The following is a 22,661-nucleotide window of genomic DNA, read 5'->3' as shown; positions in this document are numbered from 1 at the left end:
AACATGTAAAATGAAAGAAAATACATTCTCAATGTACACTTTTTAGTAAAACAGTTTGTAAGTTGGAGGCATTCATCCCAATGTCAACTCGAATTTCTTGAGCAATGAGATTTTGATTTTTTTTTTTTAAATTGACACTCTATGACGCTGCTCTCTTTATCAAAAGATCCACATGCCAGCTCAAGGTGGTGAGATGTGGAGGGTGACTAGGAGTCAAATAATTTGGATTTGTCTAGATCCCCTCAGGCATCCATTAGGTATGAACCTAGGTTGCAATACCATTTCTCTTTTCCTCCATCTAAGTTGTATCAGAAAGAATGTTTTTGAGAAAGGGGAGTGAACAGTGGCACTCAACTGACTTCCCTTTAACCTTGCAAGGGATTAAATTTCTCCTTTGAGTTTCCCTCATTTCTCAGGATGACATAAAATTAAGCCCTCCTTTGTTCTTGCATTATGAAAATACCCTCTTTCAAAAGTATTTTTTATTTCATAATATTCATTTTAACGAAAACTATCTGGCCTCTGTAAAATCCTCAGGTATCCTATACTAAAACAAACTATGACTACATCAGATAGTCCTGAAGATTGAAAGTTCTCTGGCACACATGATGTTCTTCAGAGATTCATCTGTTAAAAACTTTGCACTCTGGTTAAAATGTATGCAAATATTATAATCAGAATTATAACCATTCCTGCCTACATTGAACAAAGTTTCTTTAAAATTCTTTATATGCATTATAAACAATATGTATATTTAAATACACATTTAGGAAGAAATAACAGTTTATGTCAAAATGCACAATTCCACAAAACTCTAAAAGAAAAGTTGGAGAGACCAATTTTCCTATGCAAGCTGTGTCACATGGCACAGAAAGCAGAACCACACTGAAAAACCCTGGGTGAATGGATAATGCTGAATAATTTGGAAAGAACGTTTTAGTGGAATAGACATTAATGAGTTTAGTCACTAGACCCATCATTAAGTATTTGTAAGTGGTCTCTCAATGGGCACTGGAAGAAACAGTATGAGTATAACAGTCATTATGATTCATGAAAATGAACAGCTAATGAACTTTTTCAAATTTGTATACTATAATTTTTTGACATTAAAGTTTGTTCTTGTTTAAATTTTTAAGAAATTCTAAGGAATAGTGGGCCAAATCAGTGAAGAAAATAACTTTTAAATACTCTGCTCAGTTATTTGAAAATAACCTCATTAGTTCCTATGTCTTTGTTTGGCTTGTGAATGAACCATAGATAAAAAGGCTCAACAGGCCTCAACTTTGCAAACCCAAAGTGGTAATATTCTCATAATTTTTAAAAATTAATATTTACTCAACGTAACTCTAAACCTTTTCATTACTCCACAAAAGACATTTGAATTATAGTTACAAAATTCTGTTGCATAAAGACAGAGTCCTGATCTTAGGGAGCTTTCACTCTGATATAATGATGACTTTGATATCAAAAAAACAAAACAAAACAAACAAAAGCCTCGTAATAAATTTATTTATGCTGGGTTGACCAACAGTATTTTTAAAAGTTCATAGGGCATTTTATGATTCCTCTTATTTAGCCCTTATTGTAGCTCTCAGAAGATGGGAAGAAATGGCTTGGAAAAAACTTAAAATTAAATAAAGGGAAGACATTAGAGGAGGACAAGAAACAAAACAAAAAACAAAAAACCTCCCTTTTGCCTAGGTTGCAGAGACCATGCCTCATTGTCTCCCATTCCTCTTTTGTCATTTAGTGCCCAGCAAGCTTAATAAATGTTTGATGAAAGAATAAATATGTGAATGAGAAAGAAAACTCATTGCAATCTTTCTCTCTTCATCTTATATGTTATAAACATGCTTACATGGTAATAGCACACAGTAGACCTTCACAGTGGTAACCATTATTATAATTTCATATAATGAGGGAAAATCCTGTTTCACTATATTAGTTGCTTCCAGAATTAATCCATTTTCTTAAATATAAAATTGAAAGTAAACTATGTAATTAGCATTTAAAGGGCCTAAAAATGATCTGAGGGTAACAATATGGTTTGGATTTGTGTCCCTGCCCAAATCTCATGTTGAATTGGAGGAGGGACCTGGTAGGAGGTGATTGGATCATGGGGACAGATTGACAGTGAGTGAGTTCTCACAAGATCTGATGATTTAAAAGTGTGTGGAACTGCTTCCCCTTAAAGCAGGAACCTTCTTCACATGGTGGCAGGAGAGAGAGTGGAAGTTTGTATTCTGCCATGATTTTAAGTTTCCTGAGGCCTCTCCGTCATGCTCCCTGTTAAGCCTGAGGAACTGTGAGTCAATTAAACCTCTTTTCTTCATTAATTACCCAGTCTTGGGTAGTTCTTTATAGCAATGTGAGAACCGACTAATACAGATAATGCCTAAAACTTTATAAAAGTATATTTAAAAAGATTCCACCTCACATTTTACTAATTTTATTTCCTTCTTCCTCCCTCTCTATGGCTCCTTCTTCCCTCGTTACACCTGTCTTCTATTTCAGAAACACTGCTCTTTTACTCATTTTCAGCTTGCCCTTGTGGTACAAACACATATGGAATATATTAGAATACCTAAATGAATGTTTTTTTGATGAGCTGTAATGCATAACTACTATCATGCTCCAAGTAGTACCATGTATGTGAGAGTTTAAAATGACTTAAGAGTCTATTTATATGAAATGGTGCAATATACAAAAATAAGCATGATTTTGTTGCTTCCGGTCTACAGATAAGGACAAAAAAAAAAATCAGTACTGAAGGTAATGCAATACTTTAACAGAAGAGCTGGACCACTAACTCAGCTCTTAAATCCAATATTCTATTTGATGTATTATTTTTCAATATTCTTTTAGACCAAGGGTGTCCAATCTTTTGGCTTCCCTGGGTCACATTGGAAGAAAAAGAATTGTCTTGAGCCACACACAAAATACACTGAAACTAATAATAGCAGATGAGCTAAAAAAGTCGCAAAAATCTCAAAATGTTTTTAAAAAGTTTATGAATTTGTGTCGGGCCACATTCAAAGTCATCCTGTGCCACATGTAGCTCCCAGGGCCACAGGTTGGACAAGCTTGGTTTAGACAAACATGGAAAGTTTCTCTGGATAATAATTGTCATGACATAAAACATTCATAATCATTCAACAGTGTCACTAAAGTAATGCACTTCTCCATGAATATGGCATAATACATTCATTTGATTTTCATTGCATAAATATTTATTGAGCACCTACTATGTATGGGACATTATGGACAAAATGGACCTCATCTCTGACTTCATGGAGCTTATGGTCTAGTAAGTGAAACAAGATAGACATTAAATAACTAATTATACAATGGAATATTTAATGAAAAATATGGTGAGAAAGTTTGGTTACAATATAGAGAGTACATCAGATAGAGCAAACAACAGGTGTAAGTAAACCAAAAATTAATAACCATTGTGGCAATATCAACAAGAGAGCACTGCTTAGGCTAACATAGTGCAGAGCAGACTGAGTGAAATGGGCAGATTTAAGAGCTATTCAGGGCACAAAATCATTAGCACTTAAAGATGGTTAGGATATGGGATGAGAGAAAGTGAGAGGAAAAGTTGACTCTTAGATTTTTGGTTTAGCAATATGAAAGTCCTGTTATTTGAATAGATGTAATAATACTTAAAAAATGTAATAATAGCATAAACTTTCTATACTCAAAGATGTATGTGGCATCAGTCACACTGATGTCCTTGCTGTTCCTAGAACATGCAAGGCCTGCTTCTACCTCAGGGTCTTTGAATGTGTGGTTCCCTTTGCCTGAAAGGCTCATTACCTAGTTATCTGTATGGCTTACTCCTTTACTTCCTTGGAGCTTCTATTCAAATATCACCTTCTCAGGCCTTTCCTAGTCATCCTATCAGAAACGCAATTTCCTCTTAACATATCCTGAGCCTCTTTCTTATCTTTATTTTTATCCTTCATACTTAGCACTTTTTTACATATTTTTCTTATATCACTTTTTTTTTTGCTCACCTTTCCTCCTAGAATGTAAATTCCATGATGGCAAGAATTTAAGAAATCTGTTTTGTTCATTGTTATATTTCAGTATGTAGAACATAGCATGGTGTAGTAGGTGCTCAATAAATATTTGTTGAATCAATGGTCAAGTAAAGAAAGGTAAAACTTTGTATTTCTGGAGTTACCAAAGAAATAGAAGACAACTCCCCATGCTATTTTTAAGATGCTAAGATTGATACGATAATTAATATTTCATAATTGATTCTTTATATTATCCATAGAAATTAAAAAGCTAACTAGCTTCTATTTTAAAACCTTAATTTTAGAATTATTTAAAAAATAACTTGTATGAGGAGAAACAAAACAATATCACCAAAAAATCAACACCACGCCGGGATGGCTTTCCTACAGAATTAATGTAAGTGTATTGAATATAACACGTATTTGTAATATGTATGCAACTATAAGTACATGCTATTGCATTAATAATTTCATGAAAATATTAGTTACGAAAGTTCATAAGCTTGCAAATTTCCAATCCCTGATGTTGGAGAAAAAATCTAGGCTGGAGAAGCACGTGTTAAAGTAAAATGTACCCATTTATTTTCATGTTACGATAATGAAAGGTAAGTAGCCAAGACAAAATAAGACTAAGGTATACAAAATTACATACTTGCATAACGAGTGACTAAGTTAGTTCATTAAAGACAAAGTATACGACTGCTGGATTCATAGCTCAGCCATCGGGAAGGGAGTGGATATGTTAGATGGTCCTATAGTGAAGAGTGGTTAAGGTGTGAGAGAGTTTCTGTTTCGTACTCTGTGGGAAAAGTGTGAGGGTTGGATGTCACAGAAGGAGATGATATCTCTGAATGGCGTGTCTAATATGCCCCTTTAGTGTTAGATAGATCCCGATGATAGAATCGGGAAATAGCGAAAGCTAAGATTGCTATTATTTCTACGAACTGTAAGTCGTAATGTTTTACAGGTCTCGTGTTAGTAATTTAGTCTAAAACGAGAACCATGGTTTTTACAAGAAGATGGCAGGCATGCTGATTGGGAAAGGCAATGACGCGAGCACAATGTGAGCGAGAGAGTCTTTATATATGAGGAGAGCGGTGAGTACCCCCGTCCGTTTTGTTCTTTAAAAAGGAGTGACGTGTGCACTGAGTGGATGCCCATCCTTTGTAGCCTAGCTAGACCTGAAAACTGACGACTAGTAGGGCCATTAATGGAGCAATAAGCACATAATTCAGCAGGCACATCAATCCAGATCCACGAGACATCGGCCGTTGCAGAGAATCACGCTCTATCCCTATCCAATGTAAGCCAGTAAATGAAAACAACATCTGGGTGAAGCCACTTCTTTGTAAGCTTTCAATTATCTACCAAGGGCATATAACTTTGGCGCTTGTTAGATTTTTATATTCTTTTTCTCTTTTTTTTTTTTTCTGAGACAGAGTTCATTCCTTGTTGCCCCAGGCCCCTTGAGTGCGAATGCGTCGGTCTTGGCTCACTGCACACCGTGGCCGCCTCCCAGGTCAACGCGATTCTCGATCGCCTCAGCCCCACCAAGTAGTCGGGACACAGGGTGCCCCGCCAACCACGCCGTCTTCTTTTTTTTTTTTTTTTTGTATTTTTACTAGAACGGTGGTTTCACATCGCTTGCCCGCAGGCTGCGTCCCTCGAACTCCTGACCTCCAGGTGACCCACTCCACCTCCGCGCCTCCCAAAGTGGCGATTAACAGGCATGTGAGCCACTGCACACCTGGCCTTATACTCATCTTGCACACTTTCTTCACAATGAGAAAAGCAAAATAGTCTGTCAAAACATGTAGGAGCATTCCATATATATCTAAGTAACTATTTTAAAACCTGATTATTAGATAGAAAAGGTAAAAAGCACTATTCCTTGAGTTGTTGCCTAAATTTTTTTATGCTACATGTTTAGAGAAATTGCTTGTTTTCCTACCTTTGTTTAACTGAAGCAGCTGTGTTCTTCAAAAGCTAACATTATTTATTCTAAAACTTAGATTTAATGTAGATTGGGGAGCTAACTACACAGAGCAGTTTCAAATTAATACACTTAATAAGATGGTCTTCCCTATGCCTTGAGTTAAATCAATCAAGCTAATTGTCTACACTGAATCCATGATTGCCCATATTCTTTCCAATGGAATGAATCTGTTTTAGCTGAAAAGATTAGCTTTATTGCCTTCTGTAAAGCTCCTCGTATCTTCAGCTAGCTTATCTATTCCATTAGGCATTGACTTGCCTCACTGAGCTGAGCCCCTCTGCCAACAGAAATTGGACCTTAACAGAAGAGATAACTGCTGTAAGCACAAAACCTGTACAAAAAGAAGGACAATAAATGTTCAAACTGGAGGCAAATAATTTGGGAAGCTGTTGAGTTCCTAAGATGCATATATCTTTATTATAGATTTCCTCTCCCAATTCTTAGAGATTGCACACATTTTAAAACCCCAATAGACTGGGCGCGGTGGCTCATGCCTATAATCCCAGCACTTTGGGAGGCTGAGGCAGGTGGATCACGAGGTCAAGAGATTGAGGCCAGCCTGGCCAACATGATGAAACCCCGTCTCTACTAAAAATACAAAAATTAGCTGGGCGTGGTGGCACACGCCTGTAGTCCCAGCTACTCGGGAGACTGAGGCAGGAGAATCACTTGAACGCAGGAGGCAGAGGTTGCAGTGAGCCGAGATCGTGCCACTGCAGTCCAGCCTGGCGATAGAGAGAGACTCCATCTCAAAAATAACAACAACAAACACAAATAAAACCCCAATAATAAAGTTGTCATAATTAAATCATTTGTATACAACCTAATTGCTTCAGATTTTACCACAATAGACCCTGTGCAGAGGAATTAAAAGTTACATCTTCAAATTTACTCCCATCTTCATTAATAAGAATTGCATGAATATTTTTCTCAGTTCCTAGAGACCATATATCACTATTACAAAACCTGGCCCCTGAAGAAAGCATAGCTCTTGTTCTGTCTTTTGAAATATTTCTGGGTTGGCCACTATCCATTCAAATGCCTTAGGAAAATCAATTTACAATTGAGAACAATGTGCTAGTGGTTTCAATTTCTTCAACAGTGTGCATGTATAGATGCTCAATCATCTAATAAAGGGTCTTTAACATGTCATTTTGATAATTTCAAACAAGCCCTAAAATACTTTTCCTTCAGTTGTTCTATAAGATCTCCAGTTTTACATGTATGGAAAAAACTTCTCCTCATTCCCTGTATCTGAGATTATACACTGTAAGGAGACTTTTAAGGAGATAGTGCTGAAGTGTTGAATGATAGGTTTTTCCTACAGAGACAGTTCTATTGCAATGTGCTATTATTTCCCAATTCATTTTACTCTTTAAGTGAATTTATACCATCTATCACAAAATAGAAGGCAAATATCTTTCATCTGGTTCTTATCTTGGTGAGGAAATATCTCCTACTTCTGCAAAAAAGTCACCTCATAACTCCACTGTTGTGGATTTTTTCCAAAGTCATCATTGCTGAACTAGGATAATTTTGTAGCAGGTATAACACTTGCCTGATGAAAAACAGATTTGCTTCAAATGACACTGTGATTTTGAAGCTATTTTGTTCTTTCTGTAATTTTGTGTCATATGTATTTACTAGCCCTTAACCACCATAATCTCTAAGGAAGTTTTAGTTCAGCTCAAAACTATAAGATATTTTGTATCAATTTTATGAATTACCAAATATAGTAGAAGTCAATTTAAATAAGACATAAAAATACTCAAAACCAGATATGATAAAGAATCAGAAAAAGAAAACAGACGTCTTCACGTTTTTCGGATTGATTGAATCTTAGAAGTTCCTGCAAAGCTGAGGCTAAAACCATTCTTTGTGCCTATCTTAAGGAGTCCTTAGAAGAAAAACATGTAAAATTTCTATGTCAACTTAAAATAATACTTTTCTCTTCTAATTACTTTTTTAGTTTCAAAAAAATATCTTGGAGATAATTTATATTTCCTTGTGATTCTAAGAGGAAACAAATTATTTTAAGTACCAATGTTTTCCAGAATATAAGTAAGTAAAGCCCACATCTAGTTAAGAAGAGTAACAGGACATGGGAATATTTATTTTAAAAGAACTGATTTTAAATATATGTAATAGTTACTTTATTTTAGAGGACAGCTTGTCCAAGGCTAAAATGCAGAACTTTCCAAATGGTACTAAATTGATTTTATTCACCTTATGCTTTTAATTTATTTATGTATAAATATAAAGATGATGCAACATTTTAATATTTCCAAAAAGCTCAAAATATTTCCTCTCTTGGATGTGCAAAATGCTGATGAATGCAAGAATACTTTGAGTTTTTTAGGAATTATAGGCTTATAATTCTACTTTTTGCTTAAAAATGTTACTTGTAGCTTCTAGTTTTCATAGCATCTGTCTATGAAAAAGTATCTTTCTACGACTCTATTATTATAGAATGTTATCATTGTTCTGAAAGGGCATATTGACCTCTCCCCTCCTGCCCCATTGGTTGATTTTTCTTAACTCTCCGGGCTTTCCTGAACAGAGCCATAATGAGACGGCAAAGAAGTTTGTTGCTAAATGAAAGAGCAACACTGAATTTTTGCTTCATTGCTGAGTAGGAGTGCCTGATAGCTTTACATTTTGGCAAGATCTTTTTTCTAAACTTGCCTGAAAATAGATTTTCTTTGGCATGAAGGAGGGATACCAGAAAGCAGTGGCACAAAATACAAGAGACAAGAAAAGAGTGGCAGAAAAAAATATTGACGTTAAAAGAAAAGACTTTCTTGGAATATTGAAAGGGCATTATAAGTTTATGTACAGAGTTACTGTTTTTATCTTTCTTTCTTTCAAAAAAAGATGTTGTTTTATATCTCTTCAATAACAAAAGTTAAACTATCCTGAATAGATCAATATTATGAGATAAACATTAAATAATATTTGTATTATTTCCTTCCAGGCTAATTGCTTTGTCCAAACATATAGTTATAAGCAAGGTTCACGTCAAGACAGAACTCAAAGTCCCCTAGTTTGAAAAGATATGAATGTTTGCTCTGGGGAGCTGAAGTTAAGAGTTAGTAAGTAAGCTTTACTAACAGCTCTATTTAATACAATTAATCTTGAGTAGAAGTTAAAAGTCTACAATTTTATTCATCAGAACCATGTGTCTTTTATTATTAACACGAATACCTGCCCTTTGCAACATTTAGGCAATAGTAGCCAGAACTGAAACTCGGTGAAACATCCTTGTTTTGGAGTAAACATGAGGGAATGGTAGAAAATGTCATAGGAAATCCTTGGGAAATGAAGAAGGAGATAAAATTGGAATCACTAAAAGATAGCCAAATGAGCTCATGGTCAGAATCTAAAACAGAAAACTCAATTTTATGTCAGAAATATAACTTTAATCTCAAGTTAAAAACCATAAACCAATAGAGATACATTCAGAAAAAAAAATGTTAGTCAATCAACTAAAAGTTGGTAAAAATTTTTACCCAAGAATAAACAGAAGGAATGGGCATGTCATGTGATTTTCATTATATTTCAGATGCTATCTTCCTAAAGTCCAAACTCTTAGCAATAAATTGCAACCAGTAGCTCTTTAACACATCTGCTTCCCTTTTAAGAAATGTTAGCTTTCAACATGAAAAGGCAATGTAATAATTATTTCTGGCAGCAAATGTGTTCATGCAATTCTTACCTGCCCCCCTTTAGGCTGGTATTTGATGTTGTCTGTTGATCCGATTTTGGATTTGACATTCTTCAGGTCTGGCAGTGGTTGGTTTATAAGCCGAAGCTGTTTGGGAGTCGCAGGAGATTTTGGAGGAGTACGTATGATGGCGACCTTCTTCTCACTCGGCACCAAGATGGCAGACTTGGGGGTTCCTGGTGTGTGAGGGGTCCTGGGATAGCTAGGGGTTCCAGGAGTGCCTGGTGTGCGTGAAGAATAACTTGGTGGGGTGCCAGGAGTGATGGCAGTAGACCCAGGGGTAGTGGGTGTTGAGGTACCACTTTTTCCTGCTCTGCGAATTGGCTCTGACCCTGTATTAACAAGCAAGACCAAAACCAAACCAGAGTCAGACAATTCTCCTCAAAACATCCCTCTTCCCATAGATTGTTAGAAGTCATAATATGTTTAATTTCTAAGGTATTTAGAAACAATTATTGTAATGATCACTATAGTGCTCAAGAAGCTGAGAATCTCGTTTCTGAAATCAGGTGCATAACTCAGTGGCATTCTTTTGAACACGCATTGCTATCAACACGAAGAAAAAAACCTGATTTTTTTTTTTTTCTGATTTGTTCTCCTTAATTTTCATTATAAATGTGTCAAAAACTATTTTCTACTTGTGTGACTATTAAGGCATATGGATCTGCCTTTAGTTGGAAAAGAATTTACACTTAGTGTCGTATGCAGACCCATATTTACTGAAGATTCCTTGAATGATATGTAGATCATTCATTCCTCTATGTAGTGAATTCATTCTGGGATCCAGGTGAACATACAATATAGAACCATGCATTTAGGACACATAGTTTCGGTCCGTATAGAAAGGTCTGCATTTCAATATTCTATCCTTATATTGAGGAACACTATGAGGTGTAAATGTGTTTATGGAAGCTGTCAGACATTGCTCTACTATATCATGTATTTTTTTCATAAGGAAAATAATCTCAGTGCTTCAAACAAGCAAACAAAAAAAGTCTATTTCTTGCCTTAGAAACTTGGGATGTCCCAATATATTCCCATTGCCTCGTACCTGACTGTGTTTTCTCCTCTGTTTTCATCACTAGTTTGGCAGTTTGGTGTTAAATCCAAGGCCCCGTTAATTATACAGGATCTGAGATGCATTTCTTTGCCTCAAATTGAGCTCAGCATCCTATTATTATTATACCCACCCCCCATTTTCCTACACTATGTTTCTTTCATCTTTTGAATGTGCTTTGAATGACATTTCAAATACTTTTCTGAGAGAATGATAGAAATAAGAATGCAACACCTTATAGATTTCAAAGCACTTATGTGAATACTAACCAACTGATAACCAAACATGCAAATACAGTTGTTAGGGGCAGCTCTTATTATTCCTAAGAAATGAGAATATTGAGGCTCATTCACCCAGATGCTACTAACATCTAAGCCAGATACAATATTTAGCCCCTGAGGATTTACATTTCTAAGCATGCAAATTTCCTTTATAACATATTTTATAGAAAAGGGATAATTTTCATTTTTTACTGCCGATTAAGTAAAAAAATCAATGAATCTTCTGAAATTTTGTAGAGAATAAATATATAACAATTTTAAAGCCACTGAAGTGAAAGGAATCTTAGAGGTCACCTAATGCAATTGCTCATAAATATAGGAAGTTCTTTCTGAGAAGTGGACATATAATCTTTGCCTAAATATTTACAAGATGTGAGCTCAGGAGAGCTTTTTAGACAATTGTGATCTATGGAAAATGTAAATCTACCTGTCGCTATAGGTTCTATCTCCTGGAGAAACACAGAACAATTGTACTTCTTTCAGTGAACAGTTTTCACGTATCAAATGAAAGTGCCCCGTGTCTTTTTGGTCTTCTAACACAGGCCACAAGATAGTTAAGACTCTTCAACTGATAATATGAAATGGGATATGAGAAGTCTCAAGTGAGAAATTAGCATGTGTTTTGTGATTTTTATTGCTTTTCACAAGAATTTCAAGACTAGGATGATACAACCACATCCAACTTGGCATTTTGTAACTTCCATGTCCTGGTTTGTTATGGACTAAGTTTTCAATGTAGATGTCTGTCTCTAAGTCTGTCTGAATACTTTCGCGAGAAACATTCTTTCTTTCTCAAATATTTTCTCTATTACTTCACCAGTTTTGAATAGCTAAGATTTTCTGGGGAGAGGGATCGTCCCTGTATTTTTCGCCATTGTATCTAGCCCTGGTGACTTTCATGTGAGCTGAATACAGTAGGTAGACAACATTTTTTAAAAAATAAAATGTATTGAATTCAGAATTCATCAAAGTGTGCTGAGGGGTTTTTTGACTTCATGGAGACTGAATTGAAGCAATATTCTGGATGTGAATAACAATTTTTACTATATGAAATAATTTTTTCTAAACTTCTGAGGAGTCATTTCCATACTTGTAGAAAACACTTTAAGCTTCATAAAAGAAGGTTTTGTGTTACATCTGGAGAAAGAGGATAAACTACAAATATTAAGGCCTTCACACTGCTGTTCAATATATATGATCAATTTTTATTGTAATAAATTTGTTCTTGTCATCAAAACAATAAATTTGAATGTTTCCTATTTGCTCTGAACTTGAAGAGGTTAAATCCAAGATCTAAAACAACTTTTAAGATATTTATTTACAAGTTACTTGATTAAACTGTGCTCTTATTTATCTTGTCAACTCCTCAATGACAATGGATTTCCTTCCTCTTGGGCGGATGAGCTTCCTGCACAACATTGTTTCCTTCAAATCTTTTCAATAGCTGCACAAAATGTTAGAATATCCCTGTGTACCATTAAGGGGATGGTAAGCAAGTAGAAGTGGGCAGAGTGCTTGCTCTTCCAATCGTCTTTATGCCTTTCAGCTATTGATATGTAGAGGTAAAACAGACCCTATGTTTTAAAATGATCAACGTGTCAGTTATGTTCACTATCAAATAATACAATGCAAAATGCTTGTAAACATCAGTAAATTTAAAAAGTCAAAATAGAATTGGTGCTGAACATTTAATGAATCAATTCATATATAGATACACTTTAAAAGGCAGAACACAGTGGTTTGAAGAAGTAGCTTTATGGAGAAAGTGCCATTTTGCTTTTATAGCAACAAATACAAGCATAATTCAAGATGTTCTTTTGGAGAGTTCTTGGTATCTTTGTTTTGTCTCATCACCCTTGGGGTTATTAATGATGTTCAATTTCAACTCTAGATATTTGAAGTCTCTTCCCTGGAAAGTACTAAATCTTAAATGCCCTCCCTGCTAATTCATTTAAATAATTTATTTTTGCTATGATAAAATAATTATTGTGATTTCAGTGTTCTTAGCACATATTTCAAAGGATGCTAATACTCTAGGAAACTAAATAATGTTGGACACAATTACTCTTATTAAACACTTTTCTTGTAGGCCAAAACACTGTTTAAATGCCAATAGTCATATTTAAGTGGGCCAATTATTATTAAAATAAGGGTTGAAGCCAACTACAATGTGATAGTGGTAGCAATTTCCACCATTTTAAAATGGTTTTTAAATGACACAGACACTCTTCTCCAAATAATTCTACAGAGCAGTTCTCTAGTACTATTTCTTCCAAATCAATATAGAAAAGACTTTAAGACTTCAGGCTGTGAAGTTATCAGCAGGCTGAAAACCAAATTCAACCACTTACTAGCTGTGAAGCACTGGACAAGTTACCCTCTCTAAAAGGTCAGTTTTCTCATCAGTAGATTGAATTGAGTTTATTAATACCTACTCATTGGTTTTGCTAATTAAATTTAGTGAAAATGTATCTTAAGAGTTTAGTATCTATATGTGCTTAATAAGTGGTAGCTATTTTGGTTGCAACAGAAAAATACTTATGGAAGTAATTTGAATCCATGCTTTACTAGATAGTTTGCCACAATGCAACATATAAGTGTGTAATGATTGGAGCATTATATAAACTGTTATAATTGCCAATCAGTTCATGAATGGGCCATCAATCAAGATAATTTGAAACTATTGCATAGACTATACTATATTTATATCTCATTTGGAATGCAAATTTTTAACGAGTTGAACAGGATCCTGTTTTGATTGTTGATTTTCTAGTTTGATTTTATGACTTGGAAATCTAATAAGTGTTAAGCTTTTATACATGTATGTTTTTAAAAATTCTTGACTTGGTTTCTACATTGATCACTTCTTTAGAATTTTCCTTTTTTGCGCTAAATTTGAAGCAAAAAGGAAAATATATTCTTAGAGAAATAAGTTTATCTCAGTCATAGATAATAGGGTAATATGTTACCATTTCCTCTATCAACTGTTTTTACTCAAACAGCTATTTTGCGGCCATCTACATTCTGGATTTTCTGATTCTTAGGGCAAATATAATCTAGTCTTAATGCATGTTTTATTTTTACAAATTAAAATATAAATATAAGTGCTATTCCACTTAAAGGATTTAAAAAGTGCTTCAAAAGGAAGTCAAATCAAAATAAACCTACTGGTGGTCCGCCGTGCTGAAGAAGAGATAGAACTGTTGAGAGAGAAGGAGTTCTCATCTCTGTCTCCTGATACACCTCGGCGAGGAGGAAGAATGGAGGAAGGTCTTGGGAGAGAAGAGCGCTTTTCTGGGCTCTTGGTTACTCCATCCTGATTGGAGAAAACAAAAAGGACATTGGGTTCTTGTAAGTCTTTAATTTATACGAAGTGATATTGATTTTGCTATTTTCCTCCTGTGCTGATAGATGAATTTCTTTTAATACAAACTACTGGATTTCATATATTTATAAGCATTTCTACTTTAGAACTTAGAAAGAGTGCATATTTGCCTAGATGTTTTAAAAAAATACATTATTTTGGAGTTCTGATAACTGAGTGTGAAGTTCAAGTTCTAAATGATAATTGGGTAAAATAAATGTACTCAAGCAATCTTCAGCAAATTACTAATTTTATTGAAAAATCTTCATTAGCATGATAATTTATTAATCAGAAAGGACTGAGAGTAGCTCACTGCATGTATAATATTTCTAACAATGACCACTACCATATATTGTGCGTGCATGTGACAGGAACTCTTTATAGTTTACATTCTTTTATGATTTGTTTCTCACCACAGAACATGATACACATTTTAAAGCTGAAGAAACAGGTTTAATGAGTTTATATAATTGTTTCAAGACAATTGAGTTGGTAGGTGTCAAGAGATAGTATTAAACCCTGATGTATATGATGTTAAGTTTCAATTGTCTATTATATTCTATACAATATAATTTGTTATTATTGTACTGTGCAATATTATTTCTTATATATTATATATAATATATTTTGTTAGTTTGCATTTGATATTTTACCAGATAATCAAACCATCAATTAATAATTGGAAGCATATCTAGAAAAAGACATTTTCTACATTTAAAAAATAGGTATACTATTTATCAAAATTTTAAATTTGCATCTGTTTTTAAAAGGGCCTACTGTTTATGTGTCAAATACTTCAGAACGTAAAGTATTTGCTTTCATACACTTCCTGAATTAGGTTCTATAACATAATCTCCCAAATTCTATTTCTTTCTGCACCTTTTATTGACCTGCTGCCTTACCTTGTTCCCTGATTTTGAGTATGGCAAACGGTCTGTGGAGCCTGCTGAGGTGGGCTGCATTAATAAACTGTCAGAAAATGTAGCCCTTTTAGTCGTGCTAGGGCAGGCTGAGCTGTATCTTGGGGACTTTGTGCTACCCTGTAAAGCAGGAATCTTTGACAAGGTAGAATTCTAGCCATGAAAGAAAACAAACAAAAGCACAAAATAAACCAAACTATGAAGTAAAAGGAAAATAAAAAAAAGAAGTATAAATGTATAAGAAACTCAAAGTCTTTTTAATAAGAACACATGATAAATGGTTATAATCAATGATAGAGATGTGTACTTAGATGAGAAGAGATTTTCATTGAACAGCTCTCTTTAGCCAAAACTAACTTAATAATAGTCACAGAAAAATATCTGTTATAAGAAAACCAAATATCACATGTTCTCATTTATAAGTGGGAACTAAACACTGGGTACACACGGACATAAAGATGGCAACAATAGACACTGGGGACTCCAAAAGTGGGGGAAGGATTGAAAAACTTCCTATTGGGAACTATGTTCACTATTTGGGTGATGGAATCAATATAAGCCCAAACCTCAGCATCACGTAATATACCCTTGTAACAAGCCTGCACATGGACACCCTGATTAAAAATAAAATAAAAAATCTGTTATACAAATAAGACACATAAATAATGCTAAACCATTTCATTTTCTAGTAACCAGGTCTAGAACAGGTACCATGTTTATTATTTATTATTTGCTCTTCTTTACTTCCAAATGTGATTGTTTATGTTTGGTACATAGTAGAGACCCAGTGGATAATTGTTGAATAAATGATGACTGGGCGGATGGATAGATAGAAGAACAGAAGAAAGAATAATGTTGCTTAGATATGAAGGAATTAGCTTTGTGAAATCTTGAGACCAAAGTAAGTCTCTCTTTTTTAAAAAATAGAATAAGCCTTAATATAGAAAGAATGTTACAAGTGACTAGCAAAACTCTCTTTTTGCTGGTTTAAAAAATAATGCTGAGTGCTTAAATTTTGTTTTTTAAAAAATGATTCTATACATAGTTCTCTCATTTAAGGAAAATGTAGATAAAATATTCTTTTTGGATTCTATGTATATAGTCTCTAATTAATTCACAGGTTTTATAATGATAACACATTTGGAAATACCTTTCAATATCCTAACTGCTGGAATTATTCCTTTAATAAATACAGCCTTTAAGATGTACATATAATCCATATATCAATCATGTTTCAAGAACTTTAGAACAAGGTATATTTGAGGCCTAATAATGAAAAAAGCATTTTTAAAGATTGAGAAAACTTATTTTCAGGTAATCTACACTGACTTCAACAGAAAATTTTCAGAGTTTATATATAATTGGTTCATTTTATAACTAAAACACATACTGTGAACTAAGTTATACCATAGAACCAAAAACATTTTTATGCAAAGACTGTAGTCTGCATGATGTGTTATGAATTCTAAAAAGGAAAGTCAGGACTGAAAAGATTGCCAATAAAAATCACGACTTAATTTACAGCTGTTGATAACCCCTGGGGAGACTGGCTGCAAGTATAATTGGGAAGGATGTATGACTTTTGGAGAAAGCTATGCCAGCATGCCATACATCTCATGGGTGACTGTTAAAAATATAGGTAAGTATGACAAAGCCAAGGAGATTGTTATCTTCAAATAATTAATTTGATCTGTTACAGAAATGACAGATAAAACTGAGATTTTTATCTCAAGTTTTAACCTCTGGAGCTACAACAGAGACATAAGTATTTACAGACTATAAAAATCACTTCTTATTTTATAGACCCAGTATCTTGAGTGGGAAGTGTAATTGGGTCAGCACAAGTCATTCTTTTTTGATTGATGCTACCCACAAAAGAGTGAATTTCGAAAGTGTGATACAGAAGAGAAAAATAAATTGGATTGCTTGTAGTTAAGAAAGACAACTATTAATGCTAAACAAACAACAGAAAACCCCAAGTGAAATGCAGGATTATGGGTGGGTCTGGTTCCTAATAAAGAGCAATTTAAAAAATCATCACAGGCATCCCATAAATATATACACCTAATATGTACCCATAGAAAAAACATTTTTAAGTTAAAAAAAAGTGAATCTAAAAGAGCATACAACTACAAAAAACAATCAGAGAACTGTTCTGATGGATAGACTGAATATTAGAGCTAAATCAAATAAAAGTTACTCAGGGTTTTAGAAAACTTATAGGACAAGGATATCATATTAGGAAGAAAAAAAGGCTAATAAATGAGAAAAAAAGAAAGAATGAAGGGCTAATTTTTCTTCAGAAAGACAAGATTGGCATTTACAAGGAAAGAAGTTTTTTTTTATGTCAGATGATGCCTATGGTTCTGTTCCAAGTGCTGATTCTATCGAGTTACTCAAAGATCAAGGGGCTTAAAAATTTCCTAAAAATGTTCCAAATTATGTCCACCTAAAGGAGGAAAGGTCAGACTTATTTTTTATATCTGCTCCTGAAAACTTCCACCATTCAGTTAATTAAAATAATAACGAACAACTATTACCATTTATTAAATGAATGCTATGTTCTAAGCATTATACTGCATACTGTTTTATAACATTATTGCATTTAATTTTTATAACTAACTCATGATACAGGAATTTTGTCCTCCCCTTTATTTTTAGGAAATGAAGAAATAGGAAGAAAAGGATCATATAGCTAATAGATGTTCAAGATTTGAACATGGTCTGTTTCATAGCCCTATGGCTAACCACCATAAATCATTAATTAGGAAACAGAAGGTAAAGAGATACAAATTTTGAAATCACAATGTGTTTATAATAAAGCCTCATATTTACCAAAGCAATAAATGAACTCTGTTTCTTGCCATATGTTCAGGAATATAGCTGATACATTTGTATAAAAATCAAGTATCATCTTTTATCAACGTAAAACCCCTCAGGTTCAAAATCAAAGATTTGGCTGCCACAGGAAATGAATCACTACTTTTCATAATAAATAAATGTGGAAGTCTAAAATCTTACTGGTTTTTAGAAGGGTAAACTAAGAATTGTGATTTACATATTATATGTGTTTGCTCAGTCTCAGAATGTTGTTATAAGCTACTAATTAATATCATTCACATTATTTGCTATAATTTTAGGATTTCATTAGTAGCCTTTTAATTTTTTTCTTTCAATCATAAAGGAGTGAAAATACTTCATGTTGGCGTTGGTCATTAAAATATAGTTAATAATATAAAATAAAATTCACAGAAAAAAATAGAAAAGATTTATAAATATATGAAGAAGTTAAACACCATTAATACAACCAAAATAAATTTTTAAAATAATAACACGCCATCTCCATAATTTGGCAAATATAGAACAATATAAAATACGTAGTAAGAATAATGAATATGAACACTCTTCTTACACAGAATGTATAAGTGGGTAGAACCTTTCCAGAGGGCAATTTGACAATATGCAGCAAAAACTTTAAATATAAACATTTTTCTTTAATTTCACTAGTAGAAAATTATCTGAAGGAAATGGCACACAAATGCATTTGTGAACTGAACTTAGCCAAAAGTTCTCTACAGTAATATTGTTAAAACAACAACAAAATTCTAAAAGTCAAATAATAGGAAATTGATTAAGTATATCACCGCAAATAAATAAAATGCAGTATTATGTAGTCATTAAAACTTACAAAATGTTCAACGACATGGAAGTACATTTACTGTTGAATTTAAAATTGATACACAGTGTTCTCATTTTTGTTGTTAAGCCTATAAATTTATAGAAAAAATTAAGATTTTACACCAAAATGATAACTGTGTTTATCTTTATGATAAGGGGATTATAATTGATTTATACTTCCTTCTGCTTGTGTACAATGCTTCATTTGGTCATATTTTTATTTTGCAACAAAAACAATGAAAGTGTATCACAAAATATAGTTACTGTTGGTTATATGGTTTAATTTGATTCTATGAAAAGTAAATAAATTGGACTTCCTTATTTTTGTCATATCATTGTGCTGCTTTCTATGTTTCTGTCTTACTAGTAAGGAAGCAGTCCAGCTGTGTCCTTACCAATTACCATCATATGCCATTCCAGAAGACGTTAATCCTTCCATGCCTGGATGCCACGGAGAATCTTCTGGGTGAGTGAACTATTTAAAATGACTTTTAAGAGTAAATATCTAAACAATATCAAAAGTTATTCCGATATTGCAGCTAATACCAAAGGAACTTCAAATGAAGAACAAGGAAAAACTTATTTTACTCACAGAGACTTTGTCCTTTGCCTGTTTAAATACACTGGGAGCCAGAGCTGATTCCCCACCTGCTGCTGTTGAAAATAAAAGACAAACAACCCCAAACTTAGTCTCTAAAAACTCATAAATGCAGTTTTAACTACCTTTAGGATATTCTGTTGTGTCAACAGACTAATGCAAAGCAAAAGTTTGCTTATTATGAGACTCAAATTCAATAACTCAAGTAACCTGAATAGCAATAACATAGCATGTGGCTCCAACTATACTGTGTGCTAATTAATATAACCCATTGTCTACCAAAGCACAGGTAAGCACACCAAATAATTTTTCTATTGATTACCAATGTATCTTTGAGTCACTAGTACGTAAGGATAGATCCTTTAGAACAGAAGTTACAGAATAGCAATGTGAATGTTGCAAAGTTTAAGAAAAAGAACATTGATTGGTTTCTGGGGTTCGCATGATATACAGAAGGGGGCTCATAGAGATTTCCAAACCCTCTTCTTGTTCTGGAAGCCACTGGCATACCTACAGATATTTCGGTATTTTACATTTCAAACTGTCATGATGTCATGATCAGCCAACCCCTTTCCCTTTGCATCCCTTCATTTCACAAAATGAATGACATACTTGTTTGATGTGAAAATGTCACATGAGAAGGGAAGAAAAATAGCTTGTCAAGAACAGAAAACACGAGAGAAAATTTAAGTTCAGTAAATACAGAACATGTTCTACACATGCACTTCCTGTATGAAATTATTACCACATCTGTTACTGTTGTTTCTCTTGCTGCTGTTTTATGCTTCTGGTTTCAGTTTTAAACTCCATTATCTCTAGCATATTTTGGTTGATGACTTACCTGAGGTGGCTTAGCTCTCATGATTTAAAACAATCCTTTGTGGTTTGGAAAACCATCTATGTTTGAAAATTGGACTTAGAAGATAAAATAATCAAGCTTGTGTGTTTATTCCTCCTTAATTTTCATTCATAAAACAGAAACCCTCAGAAAAAAAATATGTATCCTTATCAGCCCTCTGAATAAGTTCCAAAAGGTATTTTATGACACGTACAGTTCTGACACAAAATAATAACTATCTACAATATGCTTTATGCCATGTAGGACTCACTAGTGAGATTTTCAGATTCTAGGACTTATCGTTTTAAGGAAGCAGTAAAATGATGCCTTCCTACTACCTCTGTAACATAACTCAAATTCTTGAGACACATATAGCTTGCTTCAAACCAATGACACCTGTATCTGATACATGCTTTCTCGTAAAGTATCTTAACATTAGACCAGAATAAAGGAAATTAGTTCAAAGATTTTAAATTTCTTTCGAAGAATGAATAAAAACACCATTTACTTTAAATGTAGTAAATTGAATATCAATGACATGCAAACACTTTACTAAACCATTTTACATTTTCTCTAAAATTCCACAATCCTGATGACATCTTTCATTCTCTTCAGGTAGGTTATAGAGTTTTTATGCTAAATCAAGAGATTCTGCTTGCCCAAGCAATTTTACTATTAAGTTAAATGAAGTTATTAATTTGCTACTGAGTTTAATGAAGTTCTAAGTTTAATGAAGCTAAAAACCTGAGAAAATGAACTGAGGTGTGTCATGTTAATTCCTAACTCCTAACTTCAGAGATATTCTTCATCCTGAAGCTTTATCAAGGTTTGCATATATACAAGCCTTCCATTTTCCAATTCTGCCTTAGATTCTTGTTTTTGAAGGAAAGCACATGATAAGATTTCTAGATGAAGAACACAAATACAAAATACTTGGAATTTTCAATGACTAAAATAAAACCATCAATTACCTTGATTTTCTCTTTCTCACAAAGGCTAATGTTCCTCTTAACCTTTAAAACCATCCAAATATTTATATAGAGGCATTGATGATGTACAATGGAAAGAAAAACATTCTTTTCTGATTTAGCGATCTGTCATTTTGGAGGCTACAAGCATGCCACTTAATAAATGCTAAAATAAAATATACTGTAAGATTATCCTAGTATAATTAAACATATAAAATAAATACTTTGCACTGAAATTTAGAAAAAAGTTGGTATTACAGATATTTGTAGGGGTTTTTATGATGGTTTCCAACATGTTTTATTTCTTTGTTTTACCAGTTTTATAAACTTAGGAAAAAATATGTATTTGAAGAAGAGAAGTAAGTAGACAGCAGGCTGGGCATGGTGGCTCACGCCTGTAATCCCAGCACTTTGGGAGGCCTAGTGATTCATGAGGTCAGGAGTTCAAGACCAGCCTGGCAGATGGTGAAATCCCCATCTCTACCTGAAAAAAAAAAAAAAACAAAAACAAAAAAAAAAAAAATATACTATATATAACGCGCGGCCCGCACGCGCAACCGTCATCCCGGCCCGCCCGCCACCCCCCCCCCGCCCCCCCTCCGCGCGCCGCGCGGCGGCGCTATATATAACCCTATACCCGCGCCGCGTGCCGCCGTATAACGCGCACGCGCCTAATATATATATAGTATATATATACAGATTAGCTGGGTGCACACCTGTAATCCCAGCTACTCAGGAGGTTGAGGCAGAAGAACTGCTTGAACCCAGGAGGCGGAGGTTTCAGTGAACCGAGGTCGCGCCACTGCACTCCAGATTGAGTGACAGAGCAAGACTCCGTCTCAAGAAAAAAAAAAAAAAGTAGGTAGCAAAGTAAAAATAAACCGAAGTTTATTTCTAACTTAAGTTTCTCCAAAAAGGAAGAGTTTTCGCTTCAAATTTTTGAATACTAAACTATATAGAAAAGTCGAGTAGTTTGGAGCCAACATATTTAAGAAAATCTCCATGACAAAAGGTCAGCTAAGAGATGTAGTTCAGTAGAGTGAAAACCTTGTTAATTTTGGATATGAGGAATAAAATCTGATATAATTACCAGAAAATTTTGTTTTCTCTTTTTTTTTTTTTTTTTCCCCAACAAAAGCAAAGTCATAGTAATTTTGTAAACCACAATTTCACTTCCTGGCTTGCTTTTCATTTTCAGTATCTAAATCA

At 33.9% G+C, this 22,661-nt stretch overlaps 1 protein-coding gene across 15 annotated transcripts in view; it reads right to left on the bottom strand.

The window, feature by feature from the left end:
- MAP2 (microtubule associated protein 2) overlaps positions 1-22,661 on the bottom strand; it is a 321,080-nt gene that overhangs the window by 15,233 nt on the left and 283,186 nt on the right. For 8 of the 15 annotated variants that reach the window (XM_017889383.1, XM_017889388.1, XM_017889391.1 and 5 more), the window contains 3 exons: positions 19,641-19,702; positions 14,255-14,402; positions 9,740-10,080 (listed from right to left, as the gene is read on the bottom strand). In XM_017889383.1, coding sequence (XP_017744872.1) covers positions 9,740-10,080; positions 14,255-14,402; positions 19,641-19,702 — 551 coding nt within the window. Of the gene's footprint in view, positions 1-9,739; positions 10,081-14,254; positions 14,403-15,352; positions 15,524-19,640; positions 19,703-22,661 lie in introns of all 15 variants that reach the window. The other 7 variants (XM_017889382.1, XM_017889384.1, XM_017889387.1 and 4 more) reach the window with 1 other exon arrangement.

The sequence above is a fragment of the Rhinopithecus bieti genome, unplaced genomic scaffold, assembly GCF_001698545.2.
Source record: "Rhinopithecus bieti isolate Rb0 unplaced genomic scaffold, ASM169854v2 scaffold_17939, whole genome shotgun sequence".
In the NCBI taxonomy this organism is placed as follows: Eukaryota; Metazoa; Chordata; class Mammalia; order Primates; family Cercopithecidae; genus Rhinopithecus; species Rhinopithecus bieti.
This window is presented reverse-complemented; position numbering and strand designations above follow the sequence as displayed.